The sequence below is a fragment of the Dasypus novemcinctus genome, chromosome 28, assembly GCF_030445035.2.
Source record: "Dasypus novemcinctus isolate mDasNov1 chromosome 28, mDasNov1.1.hap2, whole genome shotgun sequence".
In the NCBI taxonomy this organism is placed as follows: domain Eukaryota; kingdom Metazoa; phylum Chordata; class Mammalia; order Cingulata; family Dasypodidae; genus Dasypus; species Dasypus novemcinctus.
The window spans coordinates 14,918,307-14,942,934 of record NC_080700.1 but is presented as its reverse complement, the minus strand read 5'-3'; the positions used below and the strand labels follow the sequence as shown (position 1 = coordinate 14,942,934).

Genomic DNA, 24,628 nt, shown 5'->3' with positions numbered 1-24,628 from the left:
TCTGGTGCTTGAATGCTTGTTATATGTAAAATATATTTCAAAAGTGCCCGTTCAAAGGTAAGTATTTGAGGAAAACTTTAGGTTTTTGCAATAGAGTCTCCTTAGCTTCCCTGTACACTTTGAATTTTTATGTATCAGAAAAGTCCTTCTCAAATGTTTCCACCACATGATCCCTGACAGCAGAGGAGGAGGACAGCTCACCTCTAGGGTCTGAGAACAGAGGACCACAGAGGTGTCTCAAGGTCAAACTTTCTTTGAAGCTTCAAGTATTATCTTGAGGTTTTATAAGAGTTATATATTCTGCTCAGTAGTATGCCTGTTTATATTTAATATAAAAATCAGCTTTAAAGTATACATTAGCAAACATGCTAATAATGATTATAAAACAAAATAGCCCCATCTTCAAGTGAAACGCATATTAAAGGAAAATATACCATGGTTAGCCCCTTGACCACCTCCCCAGGGTACTGGGGACCTATTGAAAAGTAGGGGATTAGATTATCTTTTCTGATTAATTTGCATTACCAGCATGGAGATTTGTTAGCTGAGAAGAGTAAGCTCCAAACCTAATGATACGAGTTCTGCCAACACTATTTGTGGAGTATTCTTTAGTCTAAAGGCTATTACCGATTTTGATCTTGTCGATAACATTGTGAATTTTAGGATCATGATAAGTAAAATGCATTGGGTAGAATGAATGGCCACAAGTAAAAATGAACTTATTAACCATCTTCTAATGCTTGAAGGACACACAACATATTTTCAGTCATCTAATATGAAGACTAGACATAACGGCAGAGGTATTTGATACCAAGAAACCCCATCTTAGTAATTAAATTCTTATAAAATGTAACACAATCTATTTCTCAGGCATTAATAGAAATCTTTAAAATTTTTCATCCACCAGATATAACCAAAGATATTGTGAAACATTTTTCAGGAAACAAGTTCCATAAGATTCAAATACCCCCCTAGCTTTATTTTTAATAAAAGGAAAAGGTTTTCTTTTTTATTGTTTTTAGTATTTCCTTTTTCTCTCAATTGGTGTTTGTTTTTATAACTATAGACATATTTTTGTAGTTGTACAAAGGCCTCCTGGCTTGGATTTGCCTTCATAAGTAGGTAAAGCTCACTGCAGACCTGTGTGCTGTCCCACACTGCAAGGTTTTTATACTCATTCATTTTCATGTGCTTGTTCTTGGTGTTTAGGACATACTGGGCTTTGAGAACACAGACCTGGAGAGTAAGGATTTGGGCAGTGAAGATTCCATTCCAGAAGAAGATGATTTTGGTGATGTTCTGTGGGACATACATGATGAACAAGAGCAAATGGAAACTTTTCGACAGGCTTCTAATTCAACCCATGAGTTGGGATTTGAGAAAGTAAGCATGCTTGTTCCAACAGAGATCAGTCCCCATTTAATGGCTGTGTTGTGATTGTGTTCCCACCTAAACAGAGTCAAGGTGAAGACTGCCCTTATGCTTTGATTATCCATGTTGAGATGCAATTAAGTTTATTGTATAGTGAAAGAGTCAAATAAACTTATAAACATCAAACATTTTCATCTATAGATTACGATTTATAACCCACATGCTCATTATGCCACCATCTGTAACCACCCAGACCAAGATTAGGATTTTAGGAAGCCTGGTAGAAATAGTAAGGCAATTCTTAGAAGAATCAAATTATTAAAACATTCAGAAAACAAAGCACAGAAGTTTATCCAATAGGCAGATTAGTCCCTTTTTATTGGTCTAATCAACACCCTTAAATATCTGAACAAATTAGTAGAATTTGAAGTGCACAAGAATCTATGCCCAAGTTCAAAAAATACTTAATAATGTAAAAAATCTGTGTAAGAACTAATATGTTAAAGAATATTATAGTAGCTAACATCAACATCTGTGCTTTAATAATTTAGACTGCCTGGGTTTGTGTCCTGTCTCCACCGTTTCGTACCTGTGGATTTTGATCAAGTTACTCAACCACACTAAGCTTGGATTCTCTTGTCTGTAAAGCGAGAACTAACATAATACCTCAGAGGGCTACTGAAGATTTGATAAAACAATACATGCAAAGTTCTTAGCAGAATACTTACATAGTGAGTGATAGATTAGTCATTTTATTTATTTTATGAGAGAGGTATTATTACTATTATTAACTAAATGATGGAGGATGATTATAAGTCAACTGTATTTAGTATTCTGGGGCATGTGCATCATCACAATTTAAATTCCCTTTTGTTTCTAGTATTACCAAGGACTTAATGATCTAGTGGCAGCACCAGCACCAATTCCACCTCTTCTTGTATCTGGAGGACCAGGTTCTGGAAAGTCTTTTTCTTTTTATCCAAGTGGTATGATGCAGTGGAAACTGTTGTTGTTTTATGTTGTTGTTGTCTAAATTGCTGAATTCATTCAACAGAACACGTTATTGCATGTCTGGCTTCCTGTGTGACCTGTACAAAACATTAAAGAGAAAAGGAGTAAAGTAATAGGCTCATGCCGAAGTATATATATAATTTGGATATAAGAGAAAGATATAGGTTAACAAAGAAATAGGAATGGTGAGCATTTGTACTTACATACATAATTTATATAGAAGCACTAAGGGAATGCTGTGTAAGGAAGTAGGGCTGTGTGGTGTGGAATTAGGTGAATTATGGAGGTGATATGCTTTTGTTTTCAAACATTGACTTCATCTTAAAGGTTTCATTGAGATTTTAAATATTTGAAACCATAAGACAAATATGCGCTATTTAGAATGAAATCAATCTTAAAGAACACCAAAAGGCAGGATAACTGTTACCATGAATGCAATCTAATTCTTTTAATCATGGACTTCAAATAATATGAGAATAATTTTTTTTTCTTTCATTTTAGTTTATTACAATACTTAAAAATAAAAGAAATAGTAAGTATATTCTTTCACTCATAAATATCATTTACATTGAAGTGTTAGCATATGTTTCCTTTTTATAGCCCTTTTAAGTCATATTTGGGAAATAATATTTTTATACTTAATAATGAAAGATACATTCATTTTGCTAATGCCTTAATCTCCAGTACAGACTACTGTACTTAAATTAGTTTATGCCAATTTGTAATTAGAATGGATCTATAATTACTTTTAAAAGTTTATTTAAAGGATCAACAAATGGAGTAAAAATGTAAATCTCTGTATTTATGAAGGTGGCTGACCATGTGGTGCCTGAAGGTGGCATTTGATGTTTAGTGAATTGTGAGTTCTTTTTTGTTGTTGACAGTAAAGAGGCTTCATTAGTCTTCAAAAAAAGTCTTATCTTTTTCTTCCAGGATTCAGTTACAACAGAAGAATTCCCCTAACACACTAATTCTTTCTCATTTTGTGGGGAGGCCCATGTCAACTGGCTCAGAGTCTTCCTTAATTATTAAGCGACTCACTTTAAAGGTATAGTATGCCAGCTTTTAGAACATTTAGCATTTTAATTCAGATTCTGAGATTTTTGAGGTGGGTAAGTTCCTGATGATAAACCAATTTTCATTGGTATCCATTTGTTTTGATTTTGTAGAAGCTTTCAAATCAACACTTTATACACCTGGGTCATCCTGGCGACTCAATTTGGGTTTAAAAGTAGGGCTGGAATATTTCCCACTAGCTGTAATAAAGTGTCTCTCTCTTCATTGGCATGTGTTCTTATCTTGTAGTTGATGCAGTAAGCTTCTTGAGGAGTTTCCACGTTGGCTAGAAAAGCTCTCTAGGCCCACCATCAGGGCAGCAGCAGCAGCATCATTGATTCTATAGATCAAGTTCAGGTACTGTTTTCACTTTGTAAACTACTAATATACTCAGGCAAAAATATTAGTAATGGCTGCAGCAGACTTTCAAATGATGTATTTGTGAGAAGAGGTTGATGTTGTTTATTTTATTTTTGCTTAACTCCTAGGGAGGAAGCATGTGGATAAAAGTATACCTTATGTCAGTAGACACTAGTATCTTTTTGGGAAAGTCCAACTGCATTAACACAATTAGCAAAGAATGGTCACTTTGGCATATTTTTAGAAGGCTTAATGTTTTCTTAAGTGTTCAGAATTCAGAGCAGTAATAACAGTGTTTTACTATTTGTTCTTTTAATGTTCTAAGAGAAATAATCCCAAAATAGGATATTATCCTTAATTAATAACAGAGTAAGAGAAACTTAATGAGAATTCCATTTTACTTGGGGAGCTTTTATTGGGTTGTCTAGTAGATTTTAAATGAATAGATTGATTTTGTTTTTATATTTTTAAGCAAGTTGAAAAACACATGGAATGGCTGATAGATCCACTGCCAGTGAATGTAAGAGTAATTGTTTCTGTGAATGTAGAAACTTGCCATCCAGCATGGAGGTAGGATGCTAACTTTTAGATTACGTAAAGTGTTTCAAGTGCAAATAAGGAAACTGTTTTTGATATGTGTTTGTTGTTTTCATATTTTTCATGTAAGTATCAGTGAGGATGGGAGAAATGGATGAATTAAAGTACAGATAGAATCTCTAGGATCTGGTGATGTTTAGATGTGACATGTGAGAGAGAAGGAAAAGATATACAAGTTTCTGACCTGAGAATTTAAGTAAATTGTGGTTCCATCTGCTGACATAGGAATCACAAAGAAGGCTCAGGTTTGTGGGGGAAAGATCCTGAGTTTAGTTTTTAGACATGATTAGTCTGAGCTGCCTATTGTAGCTCCAAGTAGCAATGTCTAGTGGGCAGTTTAATTTATGGATGAGGAGAACAGGGAGTGCCAGGCAGGGGTGATATCCTGGAGAACTGTTTTCCTGTTTAGACATTTTTCTCCTAATTGCCTCCTCCCCATGAAATGTTAATACCACACATATTCTGTATATCAGTGTATGTGTGTATGATATGTATGTATGTCTGTGCTTGTGCATAAAAAGAGTAAGATTTTTTCACACACACCACCCCCTCAACCAATTTGCACCATCCTTGTGAGAATGCATGCTATAGGAAAATTAAATTCAGACTGGATTATATGTACCTATGGAACATGCTGTGTCTTTTCTTCTTCTTAAAGGAACCAATACCTATGTTTCACTTTTCCTGATTGTATAGAACATAGAATTAGAATGGTTTACCACCTACTTGTATAACAGTAATACATATGGTCCTTATTTTATAATTTTTGTTGTGATTAATAGTTGAAAGTAATGATACTCATGTTAGGATGAATGAAATAAATTAGTATTACTATTAATATGATTAACAGAAATTAGCTTTGCTTACTTTATAAGGGTATTATTAAAATGTAAGTTCTTAATGAATTCTAACCTTTGTGAGTAGATTATAGCTTTTGTATTATGAGAAGAGAATTTCATTTTTTTTTCCTTCAAATAAAAGATTGTGGCCTACACTTCATCTTGATCCTTTAAATCCAAAAGATGCAAAATCTGTTATAATTGCAGAATGTGACTCTGTAGACAATAAACTGAGTAAAGAGCAGGTAAGTGTTTTTCATTTTGATGCTGTCTTTCATTCTATCAGCTTTCCTGCCTTTCTTACATGAGACTCAAAATTAAAAATAAGAACTCTCTACTATTATAAGGTTATTTGGCATTGAGTAATTACCTTGTAAAATGCATTCCATCTTAAAAACTAATGACATTTATAGAATAGGCATTAAAAAGATTTTGGTCTTAAGATTTACTTTGATGTATAATAGAAAGTATCTTCAAAGCAAAACGCACTTGCACAGTGATGGCTTGTGCAACTTTGTGGCAGGAGGGCTGCCCACAGCCCGGCTTCCCCCGTGGCGATGCCACTGATGGGACGGCAGGGACGGTGTTGTGCTCGCCGGGGTATTTGTTGATGGCTCAGTTGTAAAGATTGCTCAATTCCAGGATGGTTTTGTATTTTTGTTTTGTTTTTTGGGAACCTGATGCAGGAGTTCTGCTACACTGTCGTTCTACTACAACCTGCTGTGCTCTTTATGTCACCCTTTTCAGCAAAATGGTTACACGGTAAGTGCTGGCTAATTTAAATGCTCTTCTGTGTGTTTTGCGTTTGCTGCAGACCCTTCCTCACCGTGTGGAACTGAGAACGGATCACTCCAGCAGTCTCTTGGGCCACTCAGATTCTGTTTACTCTAACAGTGATACAAGCAACCTATGAGAATGTGACTACATTAATGACTGAAGATTGAGTAGGTCATGAATTGTCATGACTTGCTGGATATGTTTGCTCAGTTTTCATCATACTAACTCTCCCTACTGGGGATGGCAAAAGAAGGCCGTCTTCACCTTTGGGACCCACCCGTGAGTGCTCTGTATCACTTGCTCGAGGCCCCCGGCGCTGAGAAAGTGAGCATGTAGCCAAGGCACAAAAACGTTATTTTGTCATGTGTCCTTGAATGTAGGTAGATATGTATGTTGGTTGGAATTTTTTTCAATTTTATTGAGACGTATTAATAAAGCATAGTAATAGAATTCGTCCAAAGTGTACAACCAATGGTATTTTGTATAAGCGTGTAGTTGTGTGTTCATTGCTTCATCATTATTAGGGCATTTTCATTATTTCAATGATAATAATAAACAAAAACAGGCAAACAAACAAGAAAATGCCTCACCTCTCATCTCTCTATGCTTCCCCCACTCTACATAGCTGCTGCTTCTGGCTATTCTCTCCAAAGTGTATAATCAATGACTTTTAGGATAATCACAATGTTGTACATTCATCATCTCAAAAATTTTAGAACAATTTCATTACTCCAAAAAGGAAGATTCCACAACCCTTAACATTCCTTCCTCTGACCTACATGACCACTAATCTCACTTCATTTTTATAAACTGATTTATATTCACATTTTATATAAATGAAATCACACAATATGTAGTACTCCATGTCTGGTCTCCTTCACCTAGTATAGTGTTGTGGTTTTTTTTTTTTTTTTGGCTGATATTAACATTTCATACTATTAACTTACATTTGTTCAATTTCGAAGAAAAAGAGTTGGAATTTGTAATTGTCTCCATTCTCAAAATCCTGATAAACTTTTCATTTTAAAATAGAAATTCTTCTTTTATACATATCCATTAGTATTTTGCCTTTCAGTAAGGCATTAGAATGTTCCACTCCTTTTTTCTTCCATACATCTTTATCCTTAGTCTATTCTAAACCAGAGTTTTAAAAAATTTAATATTTAGGTATCAATCACAATAGATAATAATCCTACCACAACTCGTATTTCTAGACACTGAATTGAGTACTTCTAGCATTTAATTCCATACTCTCATCGTAAGCACCAAATTTTAAATGAAAAAACAGTTTTGTAAAACTTTCAGTTACCCATATTTCTACCATCCTTTTCTACTGTCATCAGTTTTGTAGCACTGTATCTGGCAGCTGTCAACTTGAGTAGCTGGCATAAGTACAGTTTTAGAATGTGAGGCTTCTTCCATACATTTCATAATGCTTATTGAAATGATCTATTTTAAAAGGGACCGTGGACCACTTTTGTTTTTTGTGTTCTTTACACATCTTAATGTTTAACAAAGAGACTACTAGTAAGTATTGTGTCACTATTTTAAAACAAACCTTTTCTTTAATGATTGTTTTTAGCCTGTTGTTTTCCAAATTCTGGCTGTAAACAAATGTAGTTTGCATGGGTAACTAACTAATAAAACTTAACATACAATTATTTTCCTGTTTTCTGTATATATACAGGTGGCATGCTTCTGGGTGATAGGACCCTTGTATTACTCATTTTTATAGTCATAATGAATAGCAGCATATATTCAATAATGCATAGTAAGTGCCAGCATATGATAATTGAATTGAATTAAATGGTACACCAAAATTAACTCAATGACTCTAGCAGCCCCATAAAACTGCATTTTCCTGCATCATGTTTTATTGAATTCCTGTTATCAATTGCAGTACAAAAAAATAGAAACAGTATTGTTTTATTTACCCCCAAACTTTCACAAATGTTGGTAGGCCATAAGAAATGAAATCTATTCTCAATTCCAACAGTGCTGGGCAGAGAGGAAATTTAGATAATGTACTTCATCAGTGTTTCCAATGTCAAGATACTGTTTCATTATATAGACTTGTTCTGCAATCTATACAGGAGTCCATGGCCAATGATACAGAACTAATGAAACAGGTAAAGTATAATTTAAAAAGTATGCAAAGACGATTACTTTATACATGAATTAAGGTAAAACATCTTTTAAAATTTGTGATTAAATATGTGAAATAAACATATACAGGTACATTTGCAACCATAGTGAGCTTGTTAGCCAGAAATGATGTCTTGGTAGAATTTGCCTTGTCATGATTACCACTAAGATTTATCATCTTTTTATATTCGTTGGCTATTCTTGTTTCCTCTTTTGTGAACTGAGTTCAAGTCCTTTACCCATTTTGTAAACATATTGTCTTACTCTCATGTGTAGGAGTTGTTTTTTTTAGTGGTAATACTGATATATATTTTAAATTAGAAAGATAACCTGTATTGATTACTTATTACAAAAATAAGGGAAAAAAATACCAAAAAACAAACCCATAAATTCATTTGAAGTAAAATGAAAAAGACAATTGCGCATTGGGCTCATGTTTTCAAACTTTCTTATACTTCTGTATAGGTTTCAAATTACTTAATATCCCCATGATCAGGATTAACAAAAGTTTCTGGGTGAGAATTTAATAAATCTGACTAGATTTGTTTTATATTGAAGAAGAGAAAAGGTAAGGTAGCCATTCCTGCTTCTAGTGAGATTAATGCCAATCCTAACTGCACTGCAAGTAATAAAGTTTTTTGATCACAGTTTAGAACTGTCTTTTTGTAAAAAACAAACAAAAAACCCCTTCCTATAAAGTCATTATACATTTCAGCATATCTGAAGAAGTCAGCTCAGGAACGTGTAACTGCAGAGCATTGAAGATGGCGTGATGCAGCAGAGGCGCCTGCGCTGTGTGGCGCTCGGGCTGAGGCTGGGATTGGTCTTTCAGGTGGGAGTTTCCGGGGCATTGGGGTCGTCCTGAATGACGTTTCAGTGATGGACGCAGGCCATGGTATATCTTGTGGTAACTTACAAATTTGTGTGGGAGAGAGTGTGAACGATAATGTGGGCTGCGGTCCACATTTGGTGGCGCACTCCGACGTGTGTATCTGGTTGTGGCAGGCGTGCCACGCTGATGAAGGTGGTGGTTGGCGTGGGGAGCGGGGGAGGGCTGGGGGTGGGGCTGATGGGCATCCCCTACATTTTCTATGTATCATTAACGTAATCTAGATATCTTAAAAAAAAAAGTATAAAACAAAACAAAACACCAGCAGAACCTTTCAGGCTCATTTCAAGAACCAGGTAATTCCCAAGCCATGGTGGAATTCACTTGGATTGTATAACCAAGATTGTAAATTACATTTTAGAATTCTTTATTTGTGTAAGGTGTTTGAAATGACCAAGAAATAATAAAATCAAGGCAAAAGAACTGAAAGATTAGGTCATAAATACCAATTTTTTTCTTGTGACAAATTCTCATAGGTGTTTTGTTACAAACTATTTTCATTTTTAAGAATATGAAACGCATAGGAATTCTTAAACGTACTGCATACAAATCCTTTGTTATAGAGTTGGCAAATAAAAATGTACTGTTTGTTTCTTGTCTTTTAACTTTATTGTATCATTCATAATACAAAGTTTTATTTTGACAAGGTCAAAATTATCAACTCTTTTCCTTAACAGTTAATGCCTATTATTTCTTGTTTACAAAAAACTTAGCTCTCATAAAGTTACTTAGATATCATTTATGTAAGTGTATCTGCATGATAAATGTAAAGCCCCCTGTCAAGTAGCACACTAACATGTTACCATGGGCCTGTTTCTAGACTCTCCTGCTCCAGTTTTCTCTGCCCCTTGCCAATACCACACTGTCATGGTTAGTAGAACTCTAAAGTAAGTCCTGATATTTGCTTGGGCAGGTCCCCTTTCATTATTATTTTTCACAATTGTCTTGGCTAATTTGCCGTATATGAATTTAGAAATGGCTCAGCAAGTGTCATGAATTTTAATTGGAATTGCATTGAGTTTAAAGATTAAATTGGGGAAAATTATGTGAGTTTTCTCCTCCATGGAAACCTAAATAACCCTCCCTTTATTCAGTCAATTTTTAGTGTCTTTCAATAGTGTTTTGTCGTCTTCTCCGTAATGGTCCTGCACATCTTTTTAAAAATTTGTTTCCAAGTATCAGTATCATATAGTTAAAATTAACATTTTTAAATTGTTTGTTGCTTGTGTGTTTAATTCTTCTTTTTGAGTATTTTATCTCCAGCAACCTTGCTTTTAGAGTTTGAACTTGAATCCATTTTTATGTTAATTTCTCAGCTTGTAGGTTCCTGGGTTTTTGTTTTTTTTTTTAAGATTTTATTTATGTATTTCTCTCGCCCCCCTCCAATGGCCACTCTCTGTGTCGGCTTGTATTCTCGTCAGGCAGCACAGGGGATCAGTGTCTCTTTCTACTGTGTCATCTTGCTGCGTCAGCGCTCCTTGTGTGCGGCACCACTCCTGAGTGGGCTGTGGTTTTGTGCTGGGCGGCTCTCCTTGCACAGGGGCCACTCCTTGCATGGGGGGCACCTGTACACGGGGGCACCCCTGCGTGGGCCGGCACTCCTTGCATGAAGCAGCACTGCACATGGACCAGCTCCACATGGGTCAAGGAGGCCCTGGATATCGAACCCTTGGACCTCCTGTGTGGTAGGTGGGTGCTCTATCTGTTGAGCCACATCCGCTTCCCTCCTGGGGTTTTAACTTCTTGTCCCACCCTCACATCTATAAGCGTTCTTGTCATTGTCCTGTGCCTATGGGCACATGTTTTGCTCATGCACTTCCTAACTGGAGGTAGGGCCTTTCGGAGGTGCTGGTGTTGGCAAGCATTCCGTGTCCAGCTCCTCGCCTGGGCGTGCGAATCCCAGTTACTGGCCCTGCTGCCTGTCTTGTCACCTCAGCCATGCCTACGCCACCTTATCGCCCTCAGCCTCAGTTTTGGCACTCGGGGATGTCCCTTTCTTAATCTGCAAGTTCAGCTGAGCATTTAGAAATGTTTTGTTACATTGTCAGCTACTGTTAGGTGTTTGTTGTAGGAAGGTCATTTTCTTCCACCATCTTCCCAGAATTGGAACCCTGCATCGGTTTTAATAGTACATTTCATGCAGTTTTACTTTTCACTAAACTTTTTTCTGTGTGTGCTATATTTGGTGTGCTAAATCTTATATATGCACTCTTAGTTGATTAAGCCTTTTGGATGGTGTGTTTTATTGTCAGAAATCTTTTTTGGTTTAATACATCATTTTAATGATAAGTTTGAATAAAAAGTTAACAAAAGAATTATTGTAGAACTTTAAATGACTGCTGGTTACTTGCGGAGGTGCTGTATGATCATGTGGATTTGTTTTTCTCCCTAGATTCTCTGCCTTGTCAATATTAGTCACAATGGTGTGAGTGAATCAGAACTGATGGAACTATCCCGAGACGTCCTGCACTGCCCTCACTTCCCTTCTTCACAGTTTATACAAGATGTGTTTGTTGACTCAAGTTTCAACATTTGCAAGTAAATATCATTTTAATAACTTCGTAATAAGGTTTTTTTCTTTTTTTTCTTTTTTTGCTTAGAAACATCAACATATCATTGCATGGTTTTACAATGTTGTTATTTTAAATGTTTCAAATATAAGACAAAATTGAAATTTGGTATTACAAAAGATTTTGTAATGATTTTAGGTTAGCTATAAAATTTGCTTATGTACTACCTTAAAGGGGTAGCTATTACTTTAAAAGTAGAATTTTTTTAGAAGAGAAAGAATACTGTTTTCACTTTTATGTTCCATTTAATTACACTATAGTAATGAGCTTGTCCTCTGTAGGTCAGTCTGCCTCCATTCACAGCCCAATTCTTCACAGCTTAATAGCTCCACAACCTTGGCAACTTTCAAGCTTATCCCAGGGACTGTAAAGAGACAGCCCTTGGTCCTTCTGAGATTTTAGACATGATGTCTGGCACAGAGCAGTAAATGCTTAGTAAATATTGGCTAATACTATATTATCATTTGCAGTTCTGTGGTTGATTTATAGATGTGTACAAATACAAATGAAGTCTTTTATTTGAGTATGCTTTATGGTATTTGTGGGTGTGACTGTCATTTCACTGATTTAACCTTCTCCTTTATTGTGTATTTTTAAAATATGTTTTACTCTTTTTAGTACTTTTTCACTCCAAATTTATGGGATCTTTAATATATTAACTAAAATTTTGAATTCAATTTCATTTTGAATTCTTAAAATATTAGTACAGGAATCTTTATTCTAATTTATGTTTTTCACATGAATATATCCTGAATTTAAAAATATTCAAATGCCATTTCAATTACACAGGTATAAAATTGAAAAAATTATCAATTCTTTTTTAGTCATTCATTGTTATATGTATAGCAACTTAGAGAAAATAAGATGTATTATTTTTCCTTTTTTTCTCCAGGCTTGGGAAACAGTAAGATTGGAGTATATAGACAGTCCAAGCATTATTTCTTCATATAGGCAAAAGCTCATTAAGTATTTCACCATGCAGCTAAGGTATTCTAAATGTCCATGTTGTTCTTATGTAGCTTCTACAACACACTCTACCTTTGGGTCCTTAATATTTTTCCAAAGGTTTAAACTTAGGTGAAATCAAGTCAGGATTATTTTTATTATTTTTATTTAATTCTAGTTAAATAGTTTAAAATATGTGTGCCATTGTGTATCCAAGGGTGTATATTTAGATCCATTGAAGTTTTTTTTTTTTTTGGTAGTTCAATTTTAGGAAATGTCTTTAGAGTTTGGTTGGTTGGTGGTACTGAATTTTATTGAATTTATTTTCATAGTTTGGTAAAGTTTATGACTTTGAGCTAACTTTCTCAATATAGAGTATTCTTAAAGAGTCAGGGGCATATGATAAATATGTTTTCCTGAAGACTGTTTGAAGCAATCTCATTGTGGGAAGATATCATTGAGTACTGTCCCTTCTCTTGTAATAGTCAGGACAGAGTGACTTGGAGAAGTGCAGACGAACTCTCTTGGCTTTTTCAGCAGCAGGGAAGTAAGCAGAAATTGCAGCATTGCCTCCTCAATCTCTTTGTATCTGAAAACCTTTATAAAAGGTAAGAAACTTGTTGTAGAACATCTTTGTCCAGGGAAACAATAAAATGGATTTAAAATAGTTGTTCAGTTTAGCAAAGAGAACAATGGCATTTTCCATTTAAAAACTGGTCCAGTTTATAGTGGTACCTGAAGTACCGTGTGGGAGAAAGTTTAGGACAATTTGCAAATATGCCATGAAGTCTTCTTTTCCAAGAGAAAAAGTAAAATGATAGTGTAATTGTTGCAACATAAAATCAGAGCTGGAATGTCTTCTGGGGCAGGTTTATAGCTTACTGAATTTAAGCACCCAGAATTGTTCATATTGTCTGCCTCTCAGGACCTCAGACAACTCAAAGTGTGGCCTTTAAATCAGACTCTGGGCTCCAAATAGGATCTTACTTGTGTTGAAATTAAAGAAGGGGTTACCTTGTGAGTCATAAATTTATTTTGTTTGTCTCCTCCAGGTTGTTTGAATTTATCAGTGGCAGAACCACCTTTTTATGAGCCGTACTTCTGATCTCCTGAGCCTCATGAGGATTTTCCTGCCTCACTTAGAAATTTAGTCACTTCTCATAACATAATTTGTTTTGCTCTTCAGTGAACAGTCAAATTTCTTCACTGAATTCCTTACATTATTTCTGATTTCCATCCCACTTTTCTGTGTTTGCTCGGAAATCAAATTCATTCTTAGGTCTACCAGCTCTGCCATCCTACTCAATATCATTTACAAATGAATAAGCTTACTTTCATCAATCTGTTTCTGGATGAAAATACAACATAGACACTGTGATAATTTGCTGTATTTCAATAGTTTCTTCTGTTCTAATTTCCATCATTTGAGATGATTTTGGGGTAAGTTCAGCAGTCAACTATAGATATCATGAGATGTCTAAAAAGGATGCAGATAAATTTCTATTATTGAGTAATCATAATGTTGTTAGTGATAACAGCCAAGCTATGGAGGATTTACTATGTGCCATTGTCTAACACCTGAAGCACATAGTGTTGGTATCTCCATTTCTGCAGATAAGGACAATGAAGTGAAAAAGGTGGGACAACCTGCTCAAGGTCACACAGATTCAAGTCGAGATCATTCCAAGTTTATAGCCTTACCTTATTATACTATACTTACCTACTGATCAGTGTAACTAGCACAATATGAATTGTGGCATTTTCACTATTTTAAATTTTGTTTTTTTATGAAATTACTGTTATTTGTTAAAACAGAAGACACTTTGCTGAGTTGCTGAGTTATTGGCAGTTTGTTGACATAGACAAAAGTGCGATGGCAGCGGAATATTTTGATTCATTGAAGCAGTATGAGAAAGACTGTGAAGGCGAGGAGACCATGATTTGCTTAGCTGATCTTTCCGAAACTCTGGGGCGATTTCTCAAAGATCTAGGCCTTCTTAGTCAGGTAACTTCATCGGGGAGCCAGTGATGGTGTGGGATTTCATGAGGTCTGACACGTTTACTCTTCTTTCCTTGTAAGGGGTTAGTACAGCTTTTCATTTATTGTGCTAAGATTCTTAAGGGTTCATCAGATGACAGATCTTATAGTATTTCTTTTTTTAATTGCCCTTTAACCTTTTTATTTTCCCAGGCTGTGGTGCCGTTGCAGAGGTCTTTAGAAATTCGAGAAACAGCTTTAGATCCAGATCACCCAAGAGTTGCTCAGTCCCTCCACCAGCTAGCAAGTGTGTATGTGCAGTGGAAGAAGTTTGGCAATGCAGAACAGTTACATAAACAGGCATTGGAAATCTCAGAAAATGCTTATGGGGTGGACCATCCACATATTGCTCGGGAACTTGAGGCACTTGCAACTTTGTACCAGAAGCAGAATAAGTTAGATTTAGATCAGTCAAACTCTGGTTTTATGAGGGAGAGTTTCAGTTTTTAATGTACTTTTGTGATAGGCTTTGTTTGGTGGCTGTGTACTTTTCCTTGTTCTCTATTCTTTTGAATGCACCATGTTCAAATAATATTCATCTTTATTCATGGGGTTAACAAAATTAAAACTACAAGATTCATCTGTATTTGAAGATGCGTGGAGGCTGTAGTATAGACTTTGGAATCATAGAGGCCTGAGTTCGAGTCCTGTCTCATTCGCTGATTAGCTTTGTAATATTGAGACTACTAATTAGCATAATATGGAGGTCAGCAAACTATAGCCTGTGTGCCAAATTCAGTCAGCCACTGATTGGAATCTCTTCCTCTATCAGAAATCATTTCTTTTGTTCCATCATAAGTGATATACTAGAATTTTTTCTTCTAACTTATAGAAGTACTGTTTAACACAGATTTTGTAAGAATTTTGGATTTATATTTGACCAAAAATTACCTTGTATGGAAGGTGACATAAAACTCAAATTTTGGGTTTTCATTTAGTTAGCTTGCCCTGCTGAGTTAAACCCAGTTAAAAACAAATGCCAGCTGCTCGGAGGACTAATTCATTCCTATTCCATAAGATTTTGTTTTCTGAAGGTTTTTGTTAGAGTTTTATATTTCCATATGAATATCACTTCTAGAAATAATAATATATTTAATAGTCAAAAGCAATTTTTACACTAGGAGAGGAATATTTTCATTTCACTGAAGTATGATATTTAGAACATGTTTCTTTTGACTTATTTTGCCTTTTTTTTTTAAAGATACGAACAAGCTGAAGATTTTAGGAAAAAATCCTTTAAAATTCATCAGAGAGCCATGAGAAGAAAAGGCAACTTGGTAATGAAAGATTTTTTGTATTGAGTTTGAACTAAAGAGGTAAAGAGCATTTTGGCATAACATAATATAGGCGCATAACTCTCACATTTAGGAGCTTTATTTTAAAATGACTTCTGAAAAAGGATAAAAATTTTCTTATTTACTTATATGTATTTAAAGGATAGTATTATTGAGAACAAATTAGTAAAATTTTGAAGTTCATTTCAATGTTAAACTTTGGAAGATGGATTTTAAAGCTGGTTTGATTCTTTTTTTATAGAGTTGGAAAAGGGAATAAAAGAAATTTAGTTAACATTTTATCTTAGATGCAAATGTAGAGAAACTCTTTCTCTTGAAAGCAAGAAACATTATTCTTTAACTTGCTGGTAAAATCCAAACATCGCATGTTTCTTTGTTATGACTTAAAGTGCTAGGTGCAATTTTAAATACTTGTTTAAATGTTTAAGCATTGGGGCTGGTAAATATCTGCAAGTTAATTCTGTTTTCTAATCTTTTGAAACGCTTTGAGGTATATGTTCACTTTGCTAAAATATCTCATAATCCACAAACACACTACAAACACATGTGATAACATGGATGAATCTTGAGAACCTTATGTTGAGTGAAGCAACCCAGACATTGAAGGACAAATACTACATGACCTCAATGATATGAAATAAACAAGCTGCCCTAGATAGCAAGAGACTGAACGATAGGCTTACAGGAAATCGGAGGGTGGAGGAAGGATATGAGCCGATGTCTGCAGGGGTGGAATTTAAGACGAGATGGTGGTAAGTATGAACACAAAGAAGAGATAAAAGGGGGGCAAGGGGTTGCCTTTGGTTGGGGCTTTGCGAGTTTGAGGGTGGCTGGGGAGGGACGGATGGGTAACGTTGCCCAAAAATGGGGGGAGGGAGGGGTAGCATACGAACACAGGAGAGGGTCAGGTGTTGGTGGAGAGTAAAATGCCGAGAAAATCATATCAAAATATAATAAAGAGGGTTACCTGTTTAGAATGCTCGGAGGGGAGGGTCTGATGCAGGACGGGCTCCTGGGGAATGTCTAAATGCTCATTCTGCCAGAGTGGGTGACACCATGGGGTAGAAACCCAAGTAGTGAGAGTGGGGGTGGACCCACATCCTGGGGAGGACTAATGCCATCAAATAGAGGGAACTGTATCCCTCGAGAGAAAGTGTGGCTCCCAGGGCATTGGGGCAGTTGAGCAAGTTAGGCCCTGAACACTATTCCATCTATCTCTGGAAGTGGCTCCTCAGGAAATGGAGGTTGGCTGTCAATGTGGGCACCAAGGTGGAAGGGAAAATGGACGTTAAATGTGTGGAACCAAAGTAAATGGGGGGTAAGAGAGGAGTTTCTTGAGAGTACACAAGGATGGATATAAAACATGTAATATTACACCATAACATATAGGAGATGACAGACTGATAATGTAAACCATAATGTAAAACATAGGATAACCAGAATTGTAAAGAACTGTGTATGCTAAAGTATGCACCATAATGTAAGCACAGATGTCACCTTGTTAGAAAGCTAATGTCTCAGACTCTGTACATCACTTTAAGTAAATATGATATGAATAGGGAGTAAGAGTATCACTGTGGAAGGGAAAAGGTTTTCTGGTGGATGTGTGGGAGTGCTGTATATTATATATATACATTGCTGTGGTCTAGGACTCCTGTGAAGAAAAGCTGAATAATTAGGGGGGGGGGGGAAGAAAAAGATAGGATGTGGAATTTTTTCAAGTCAACATTCTTTATCTAAGTTCTTTATCTAACTTTATCCAAGTTCTTTATCCTTTAAACCCATCGCTATATGCCATTCCCTAGTAAGGGACCATGACATTATATTGGGCTTCAAATTTCGGGGAGTTCTGGATCACAGAGTGTTTCAACAATGGCAATGGAGGGATACTGGTATGGGATACCAATGACAGGTGATATATGGCTGACAGGGAGCTGTACAGAACATATGTCCAGGGTGCATGGTAATGTTTGGATATACTCATAGTGGCAACAATTAAAAACCACAGCAGGGGGGGTACTGGGTTCCTGGCCAGTGGTGCTCTGTCGTGGTCCCTAGGGGAGCAGTGACAGTCTCCCAGGTACAGTGGCGGGGACCGGGAGGGAGTGAGGGTTCAACAGTGAGCCCCTGATGCTAATGACTATGCTTGTGAGCTGATAAACCTAAAATAAGAACAAGGCCTAGAGCAACATTGTGCCTGGGAATTTCCTCCTGTCAGCCTTCATGTTACTCAAATGTGGCCAGTCTCGAAGCCAAACTCAGCATGTAAATGCAATGCCTTCCCCCCAGCGTGGGACATGACACCCGGGGATGAGCCTCCCTGGCAACGAGGGACCACTATCAACTACCAACTGATGATGCAACTGGAAAATGACCTTATATGGAAGGTTCAATGCGGATCAGCAGAATATCCATGTCTACATAAAATACCATGACTTTAAAATGCTGTTTGACCTAAAGTAAGGGGGAAATGGAAAGGAGAAATGAGTTTATATGGCTACGAGTTTCTAAAAAAGAGTCTGGAGGCTGGCAGAAGGATTGCCCTCATGCACAACTGAGCAGAGTCAGAGAGACAGATAAAGCAGATACAACCCCCAGATATTGGTTCCTTTGAGGGCTAAAGAGACCCATGGGAGTTATGGTCATGGCCGATGGGGTTAACTACCAGGGCAGATGGCCCCTCTTTGGAAATGGTGTTTATGTGTGATGAATCTGGACTCAGATGGGATCTCCCTTCATAAGACTTTCATGCTAATGTGCTGGAGGTGCAGTTAATGTTGGGGTTTAAGATATATTTAGGGGATTTGAATCTCTGGACTGACAATGTGATAGCCAGGTCCTGAGCCTCAACAGACTCCAGCACCTACAATCTGATCTATTGGACTTACCACACTCAGCTAAGATGGAGTTGAAGAAGGACAACCACCACACCATGGAGCCTAGAGTGATTACAACTGAAAATGGGAGGATTGCATCCAGCATCCATGTGGAATCTGGGCCTCCTCTTGACATAGAGGTGCAATGGACACAACCAATCCAATGTCCACATAGAGGAGGTGGCATTGGATTGGGAAAAGTGGGCATGGTGGACGATGGGTGTGGGGAAAGGCAGGAAGAGATGAGAGGTGGAGGTGTCTTTGGGACATGGAGCTGCCCTGGATGGTGCTTCAGAGGTAATCACCGGACATTGTAAATCTTCACAGGGCCCACTGGATGGAATGGAGGAGAGTATGGGCCATGATGTGAACCATTGTCTATGAGGTGCAGAGGTGCCCAAAGATGTACTTACCAAATCCAATGGACGTGTCATGATGATGGGAACGAGTGTTGTTGGGGGGGGGAGAGGGGGGGTGGGGGGGTGGGGTTGAATGGGACCTCACATATATATTTTTAATGTAATATTATTACAAAGTCAATAAAAAAAATAAAATAAAATAAAATGAGAAAAAAAAATATTCTTCTGAGAGAGATTACCAGTTAATTTATTTTATCGCTTAGAGTCATTGATGCGAAATGTTTTAATTTTCATTGTGTTATAGCTACCTTGTAATTTCCTTTGATTTTCTTTTTTGATCTCATATGAGTTGGATTCTTAATTCTCATACTATTAAAATTTGGGTGATTTAAAAAAATAAATAAATAAATAAAATATCTCATAATCCTTTCACACAAAAAGCTTTTATTTTTAGAATATGATGCCATGTGGAAATGTGTAGTCTTAGTAACCATTAGATTCAGTGTGACACTTAAAATAATGTGATTTACTTTTAAAAAGAAAACAGAAAAATATTTTTATTTTTCATTTTTTTACACTCAATATATTGTTCCAGAATCACAGATTATGCTTACTTGGTGATTGCTTTTCTTTCTGTGTTTGCTCCAGTATGAATTTGTCCTTTTACGTAGAAGGGTTCCACAGTTAGAAGAGCTCACTTTAGGTAAAGACACGGCTGATAATGCCCGGACGCTCAATGAGCTGGGCGTTCTCTACTATCTCCAAAATAACCTGGAGTGAGTACCACAGTGTCAGGTAATGAAAACATGTATCCGTTTGTCTCTTAGAAGCAAAGCTATTTTCCATTTCTCTCAAATTTATCATAGAAAAAAATTGCTAAACGCTAGAAAAAACTGATAAAAACCATGCCAAATTTCATGTATTTTCTCTGCTTTCACAGTGTTTCCTTAGTACTTAGAAAGTTATTCTGTAGCTTCTGTAGTTTGTTTTATGTGTTTATGAAAAGTGAAACTTGAGATTACTGGAGAGTAAAGACAAGAGTAAGGATGATTGCTGGTTTTATTCCTTCAGGTTCTTTGGATATAAAATACCAAAAATGGCATTTATGTGTACACTTTCTGAAAAAGTATTTTTGGACTTCTTTGAATGTCAGAAAAAAAGAACAGATTTGACATTTTGGATGTTAGAAAAAAATGTAAATATTTATCCCAACTTCACAGAGGTTCTTTTTTTAAAAAACTATTTAGTATTAACATCAAAGGGAGAGGGAGTAAGTAAAAGTCTTTTGTTTGAGTTAGGTCTAATATTAAAGTTTTAAGAAGTTTGTTTAGGAAAATATTTATGGGGTTTGTCTTTAGGAGAAGTGGATAATACATATTTTAGAATCTATATTTTAGGCCCTCAAATTTTGAGGGAAAGCATTTTTAGTTTTCGGAAAAGGGCAGGAAGGGATGGGGTGGGAAAGAGGGAGAGAGAGAATCTTGAGCTTAATCCTTTAACTATCTTGGATTTAAGAATAAAAAATGTTGTATCATTTCTCTACATAACGACGAGTGATTCTGACCTCTAGAGTATAAATTAATTAAACCATTTTGGGTTTTGTTCATAGAACAGCTGAACAGTTTCTAAAGCGTTCCTTAGAAATGAGAGAGAGAGTGCTAGGACCAGACCACCCTGACTGTGCCCAGTCTTTGAATAATCTGTTGGCACTGAAGTGGACACTGCTATCATTGTTACCAATTCTGCCCAACTTTCAATAACAGGAAATAGTTAAAAGAGTCTGGAAGGGGTTTAAAGGGAAAGAGATAAGTGGAAATGAGTTTTTATGATGCTATCTCTGAACTATGTACAGTAGCAACTGACTGACATTTCTCCACCACCAGGAACAGTGAGAAGTAAATTGGTGATCCTAAAGGGCTTTCTGAATCATCAGAGTATTTTCTTATTCATATAACTTTACCTTTATATTTTTTACCATATAATCTCTTCATATATTTTATTCTATTCTATAACTTTAGCAGTTGAACTGAGAAGAATGCTTTTACTGAGATTTTTTTTCCCTCAAATAATTTAAAAGATTTATTTATTTCTACACACACACACACACACACACCATCTGCTGTGTCAATTCACTGTGTGTTCTTCTGTGTCTGCTTGTTAGAGAGGGCACCAGGAACCGAACCTGGAACCTTCCAGAGTGGGAGAGAGTTGTTCAATCTCTGGCGCCACTTCAGTTCCCTGGTCTGCTGTGTCTCTTATTTTCTCTCCTGTGTCATTTTGTTGCATCATCTTGCTGCACCAGCTTTCCGCGTGGGCTAACACTCCTGTGCAGGCCAGCCCTCCTGTGAGGGTCAGCATGCCACATGGGCCAGCTCTATGCAAGGTCCAGCTCTCCACTCAAGCCAGCTCACTGCACAGGCCAGCTTGCCTTTGACCAGGAGGCCCTGGGAATCGAACCCTGGGCCTCCTATATGGTAGACAGGAGCCCAATTACTTGAGCCACATCAGTTTGCCTCAAATAATTTAATACCATATTTTATCTTAATGGGAACAGCTTTCTGATCAGATAGTTTTTATTGCCTTAACATTTTTTCCCTCAGATTTCACTGTCATTTTTTAGGGGAAACTTGACAAGGCTATACCTTTGTATGAGTTGGCTGTTGAAATTCGACAGAAATCCTTTGGCCCAAAGCATCCTAGTGTGGCAACTGCCTTGGTGAATTTAGCTGTTCTTTATAGCCAAATGGTAAGTTCCCCCATTTTAATTCTTTACAAATGAATGATGTTTTGTTATAAACTAGAGAGAAACATGAGTTAGGTATGGCACATTACAAATGATTAAAGAAAATTTAGATTATTTATCCTCTAATGCTTCCTTTAATACTTGAGACTACTGAAGATGGTTCCTTCCTCTTCATGTAAAACACCAACTGAGTGTTTAGTTTAGGATATGAGCTTAATATTTAAATACTGGAGACTCCTAAGTCCTATATAAGAATGTCTTTAGGCTTGTGGCATTTTCCTCTGATAAGTAAAGAACAGATGTGTACTCACTGGGCAGTCAGGAGAGGTTTGTGCTTATGTTTACCGATTAAAGTCGAATGGTTACCAAGTCAGGTCTAAGGCTCAGATTTTTGGCTACTATACTGCATCTCATATTATGATTGTTTATAAATTAATCTATGGATATTAACTTAAGTGCTTACCACAGTAGGCCAGCTTAATCTCAAGTAATTTCAGAAACCCACTGTGTTCAAGTAAGCATTACTGCTTTTTTTTTTTTTAAGAAAAAACACATTGAAGCTTTGCCATTGTGTGCAAGGGCATTCAAGATTTATGAAGACAGCCTGGGTCGGATGCATCCTCGAGTTGGAGAAACATTAAAAAATTTAGCTGTGCTTAGGTAAGAATTTTTTTACTTTCCTTCTACAGCCCAACTCTCTTTTAGAGCAGCTTTGACTCCTCTTAGGACAACACAGAATATTTATTGCTGCATATCCAGAGGTGAAATAAAGGCTGCACGATGCTCTGTAGAGGAGTATATAATGGCAAATGGTGAAGGATGGTTTACATTTGTAACTAATTGGTTGTGGGAGCAAAATGGTCAATTTGACGTCCTCAGAGCTTATTTACCATGAATCGTGTTTGACTTTTGCTTCCTCATTTGTGTTTACATGAGGACAGAGGGAATACCTTACCTCCCCTTGCAAATTCCCTACATCCATTACTACACTGTCTTAATACTATCTATATAAAATACTGCAGTGTTCCACAGCAGTATAGATGGAAAGGAGAAGAGTTTGGATATTTTGTCTGCTGAAAAAAATGGTAACTTGTTTTTCTGTATCCTACAAGGTCCTTTAGAATTGTTAAGAGGTTATGTTAATTTTCATTTTAAGAATTTTTTAAAACATCAAAGCTATGAAGGAGGAGATTTTGAAAAGGCTGCTGCACTATATAAAAGGGCAATGGAAATAAAAGAAGCAGAAGCATCACTTTTGGGTGAAAAAGCTCCTTTACGACACTCATCAAGTGGAGACGCATTTAGCTTAAAAACAACTCACTCTCCTAATGTTTTCCTTCAAGGACAAAGGTAACAGCAGCAATCCCAATTCAGTACAAATGCACCTTAGGGTAAAAATTAAGAAACATTTAGAACACTAGAATTTAAAAACTGTAAGAAAAATGTTAGGTTTTTAAGAAGAGTTAACTTTTACTAACTTTATGTGATTTGACATTTGTATGAAATTGTATTGGACTACACTGATGTTTGAATCATGATTGTGCCTGTTCTATTTAAAATTTTCCTAGTGTATGGAATGCAGGCATATAGACACAATTCTAATGACATGAAGAAAGGATTAGTCTTCTCCATGAGCTGTCAGAACAGTTAGAGTCAAGTTCAAGAATTCCATGATTTTTTCCATCTCTCAAAAGCTTTACACCTTGTTTTCTTGGGCATGCTTTTTAGCAGTAGTCTTTCACCTCTCTACCTTAAAGAAAATTTTTGAGGATTGAATGGACAATATTTATTTAAGATTTGGATTGTCTTAAAAACTAGTCACAGGAATCACTGATTGGTGCATTAAAAATAAAAAATTCTATGTTTTGTATTCTACACCTTTTCCTTGAGCAGACTGGGCCAGACCCTCTGCTTTTCCTTTGCTTTACATATTCTGTGTTATTACCGTGTAGTACATATCTGCATAAGGTCTACAGTCACATTGGTGCAGTAAAGGTCAAGTTCTTTGGCATTTATTGACCTTTCCCCAAAATTGGATGTGATATTCGTTATCTTCTTTCTTAAATAGTCTTAAGTCTGTGTCTTCATTTACTTCAAATGCAAATTACTTGGCCAATTTTATACTGAAAATTAAGTATTTTTTACAGATTTTATAAACGTTACATTTTAGATATTGTTTTGTACCAATTGCTGTATTTATATACAATAATTTTTATAATCAATAATTTTAATACATGTAACTTTCTGTGTTAATTATAAAGGTGAAAGATATAGCAGCCACACTTTACTGTGTGTGTGTTTTAAAACAAAAGTGCAATGTTAAGTCCACTTTTCCCTTCCAGTTTATAAAAGAGGGCTAAAGTTTGCATTATAACTTAAAAGTATATTGAACATTACAGAATACTTTTATGTGTCCAATACTTGCTGAGTAGCATCTTCAAGTTGAGGCGCTTGGGTGACTCTACAGGGTTTTGATTTTTCTTTTTAAAATTTTTATTTCAGTACCATATATACAACCTGAAATTTCCCCATTTAACCAAATTCAAATATATAATCAATTGCTGTTAATTATATTCACAATATTGTGCTACCATTACCAAAAACATTTCTTTCATCCCAGATAAAACTCTGTATATTTTAAGCCTTAACTCCTTATTCCCTATTCTTCCCTGTCCTCTGGCAATCTATATTCAGAAAGTCAAGTATAGATTTGCTGTATGACCTGGCAATCCCACTTCTAGGTATGTACCCAAAAGA

General features: G+C 36.2%; 1 protein-coding gene and 1 long non-coding RNA gene across 2 annotated transcripts in view; both read left to right on the top strand.

Annotated features, from left to right (window-relative positions):
- LOC139437773 (nephrocystin-3-like) overlaps positions 1 to 20,888 on the top strand; it is a 50,109-nt gene extending 29,221 nt beyond the window's left edge. Inside the window, 19 exon segments of the mRNA XM_071212454.1 lie at positions 1,210 to 1,383; positions 2,252 to 2,338; positions 2,341 to 2,357; positions 3,316 to 3,430; positions 3,650 to 3,739; positions 3,742 to 3,795; positions 4,271 to 4,368; positions 5,377 to 5,483; positions 5,921 to 5,996; positions 8,008 to 8,140; positions 11,438 to 11,496; positions 11,498 to 11,551; positions 12,462 to 12,602; positions 13,046 to 13,168; positions 14,376 to 14,565; positions 14,752 to 14,993; positions 15,800 to 15,875; positions 19,777 to 19,904; positions 20,738 to 20,888. Coding sequence (XP_071068555.1) covers positions 1,210 to 1,383; positions 2,252 to 2,338; positions 2,341 to 2,357; positions 3,316 to 3,430; positions 3,650 to 3,739; positions 3,742 to 3,795; positions 4,271 to 4,368; positions 5,377 to 5,483; positions 5,921 to 5,996; positions 8,008 to 8,140; positions 11,438 to 11,496; positions 11,498 to 11,551; positions 12,462 to 12,602; positions 13,046 to 13,168; positions 14,376 to 14,565; positions 14,752 to 14,993; positions 15,800 to 15,875; positions 19,777 to 19,904; positions 20,738 to 20,888 — 2,115 coding nt within the window.
- Positions 20,889 to 21,735: 847 nt separating this feature from the next.
- LOC139437780 (uncharacterized) lies at positions 21,736 to 23,116 on the top strand. The gene is made up of 3 exons (XR_011647684.1): positions 21,736 to 21,874; positions 22,416 to 22,531; positions 23,048 to 23,116. It is a non-coding gene; the product is annotated as an uncharacterized lncRNA (long non-coding RNA).
- The last annotated feature ends 1,512 nt before the right edge of the window (positions 23,117 to 24,628 follow it).